The sequence below is a fragment of the Gobius niger genome, assembly GCF_951799975.1.
Source record: "Gobius niger genome assembly, chromosome: 19".
NCBI lineage: Eukaryota > Metazoa > Chordata > Actinopteri > Gobiiformes > Gobiidae > Gobius > Gobius niger.
In genome coordinates, this window is record NC_136870.1 from 21438506 (window position 1) to 21441873 (window position 3368).

General features: G+C 44.0%; 1 protein-coding gene across 1 annotated transcript; it reads left to right on the forward strand.

Annotated features, from left to right (window-relative positions):
• Window positions 1-287: 287 nt before the first annotated feature.
• On the forward strand, window positions 288-2372 carry six3b (SIX homeobox 3b; the record flags this gene model as incomplete). The annotated part of the gene is made up of 2 exons (XM_079576780.1): window positions 288-913; window positions 2243-2372. The coding sequence occupies 2 exons, from the start codon at window positions 288-290 to the stop codon at window positions 2370-2372; spliced, it is 756 nt and encodes a 251-aa protein (XP_079432906.1).
• Window positions 2373-3368: the final 996 nt, after the last annotated feature.

The window sequence follows — 3368 nt, forward strand, 5'->3', positions numbered from 1 at the left end:
GTAATATAGTAGTATGTCATATTCCTTAGTTATTGAAAAAGTAATATATTTTTGTAACTCATTACTTTTGTTGTACGTTACCCCCAACAATGGCTATAGGATGGGCAAAAGCTACAGATTTCCTCCGTAAATGCAGAAGCCGTGTGTGTGTGCGCGCGTGAGACTTAGCGTGACTGACAGCTGCTCCATGGTAACCCAGCCTCCGAAGCCTCTGGCCAATCAGAAGTGAGCTGGAGGCAGGTGTAAAGCCCGCTCCTCGCGCCCCTCTCCTCAGTCCTGCTGTGGAGATGGAGACTCTGTTCCGGACCCCGCTGCTGGACGTCCTGTCCGCGCCGCGCCTCGAGCCCCTGCGCGCGCCTCTCCCCGGACTGTGCTTCTCCGCAGCGCAGGTCGCGAGCGTGTGCGAAACTTTGGAGGACACCGGCGACATTGAGCGGCTGGCGCGGTTCCTGTGGTCACTGCCGGTCAGTGCAGATTCCATTTTTGAGCACGAGTCGGTCCAGAGGGCACGCGCTGTGGTCGCCTTCCACGCGGGAAGTTTCAAAGAGCTGTACCACATCCTCGAGACGCACCGCTTTACGCGCGCCTCTCACGGCAAACTGCAGGCCATGTGGCTCGAGGCGCACTACCGAGAGGCCGAGCGGCTGCGCGGGAGGCCCCTGGGTCCCGTGGACAAGTACCGCGTGAGAAAGAAGTTCCCGCTGCCCCGGACCATCTGGGACGGGGAGCAGAAGACACACTGCTTCAAAGAGCGCACGAGGGGCCTGCTCCGGGAGTGGTACTTGCAAGACCCCTACCCGAACCCGGGGAAAAAGCGCGAGCTGGCACGCGCCACGGGACTGACCCCAACACAAGTAGGAAACTGGTTCAAGAACAGGAGGCAGCGGGACAGAGCGGCAGCGGCCAAAAACAGGTGCGTATTTGGAGACGTGTGTGCGTAAAGGCCGTGCGTGAAAGGGGCGCCACAAACAACCTTCCTCTAAAGCAGAACTTGGAGATAAACATTTAAAACAAAATTGATTTTTATCTATACTCGAAAGGACAGACTGATAGTAGATTGGACTAAAAGTAGATTGGAGGCCTTTGTCACTGTGCCACGGGACACAGCTGAGGGGAAAGAAAGCGGCTTTTCCGCTGTTTTTGGAGGCGTTTGGACTCGCATTATTCCGGGTCAGAGCGCTGCAAGAATGTGATGAAGCGGGGCAGAGACGGCTTAATTTAGAGACATTTGCATTTATTATAGCTTTAAGTGAACCACTGTTCAACACGGTGATTTCTTTGAATGACACCAAATCGAAGAAAATATCTTAGCAAAAAAAAAGAAAAAGACAGGATTGAGCATAATGGCGCGCGCAAAAGCAATCTGTGAAAATATAGGCAATACAAATACGACATTTTTTATTGACTTATTATTATTTTTTTTTAAATAAAGTCTGTTAGTTCCAGGCTGTCTGCAGGAGAAGGTTTTTCTTTTTTGTTTTAGTAAATGAATGATGCTCGACCCGATCCTCTGTTATAATGAGTCAAATTGGCGAAGACCTGATCCAAAAATGTACATAAAGGTGTTTTTTTTTGACTGATTCCAGAGGCATTTGTCCATCACACATAAGTCATGGCTTCATTGCTCACAGTTGAAGTGATGGACTAAAGGCCCTATACCGGATTTTTTTCTTTTTCTTCCTCTTTTATGTTCCTTGTACTGGAATGAGCTTGTTTTATCGTTCAGGATCAAAGCAGACACTTATTATTTCATCCAGGTAGTTGTTGCTCTTGACATTGTTCTCTGAAAGTTGTGAAACGTGCTTCTAAGCCCATCAAGAATCATGTTAGAAATGCTCTGGAAAGTTAGGAATGACTTTGGATTAAAATTCACACACTCCCTATGCTTTGTGTACATGTTCTGTAGATCTGTTCTTAGTGTTTTTTGCAGTCTATTGTTTTATTGTTGTTATATTTCCAATATGTGCAGCACTTTGGAAACGCGTGTGTTTGTAAACAGAAGAAATCAGGTATAGCGCCTTTGAGGCCATAATGGGAAATGTGATAAATGATCTTCAGCATTCACAATGGTAAATGCTTGACGCGGTGTAATAATCATTTATCCATCCGTTTATTTTCTATCTATTTTCGTATCTATCGGGGTCGCGGAGAGATCAGTCTGAGCAAGGATTCCACTAATTATCATTCATTTATTTATCACACATCTCTCTAATTATTCTCCCTTTTTTAATGTTGATTCCAGGTTGCAGTTGCACAGATTGAGTCCCGGCGGGGCCCTGAGCGGAGGGGACAGTCCCAGAGACAGCGGCGGGCAGGGGGACGAGGACACGCCCCTCTCTGTGACAGACAGCGACTCCGAACTGGACGTGTGAAATTGAACCCACAACCTTGAAGGACCGACCGCCATGGACCAGACAAAATCCCGATGAACTGAAGTATGGGGTGAAGTGTGAAGCCAGCACTGCCCCCTAATGTACAAGGAGCGTAATGACGTATTTTAGCCAAAGTACAGGGCAGGACTTTTTTTTTTTTTTTTTTAAAGAATAATAATAAACCTTTTTGTACATAATGTGTAAATATAGAGTTTTGTGTGGAAGACAATCTTTATGCACTGACTGATGCTACCTCCTTGTGGGCATTTGTAACCATGACAGTACTGTGCACAATCAAAGTGTGTCCATCCTCAAAGGACACCGTTCTCACAATATAAGGGTTCATTGCCCAAATCTGGACTCAAACATGCTCCCATTTTGAGTTTAAAGAGTAGATGTAGCCCCTTGTGACTCTGATGCCACTAAATGTTATGAATTTTTGTATAAATGAAATAAAAAACTATTTAAGATCTAAGTGTTGTGTCGATGAATGTGTTGCTTTCCTTTATTCTTTTCCCGAATGTCCTCATGTGATAAGAACTCCAAAGGCAAACAATTCATTCAACTACCAGATTTCTTTTATTTGCAGTTATGGGATGGTATATTGTGAACTCAGCAGTGTTAATTTCGTCGACTAAAATATTTAGTCTTAATTTTAGTCAAAGTGTTATTTTTGATGACTAAAATTGGACTAAAACTAAATTAAAAGTTTCTCATGAGACTAAAACTATGACTAAAATGTCCAGATATTTTAGTCGACTAAAATAAGACTAAATAAAAATGAAAAGGAGAGACTAAAATCATCCAAACTTCTATTCATAGTCTGAAAGAGCCTCATATCATTTAAATTCTCTGCCAAAGGAGCAGCTCTGAGCATTACCATGTGGAGCAGCTCCATAAAGCAGAAGAGCTTTATTAAATATGATTATAATACATATTATAAAAGCAAAGTCGACTAAATTAGTCTTAAATTTAGCCGACGAAATTGACATGCAA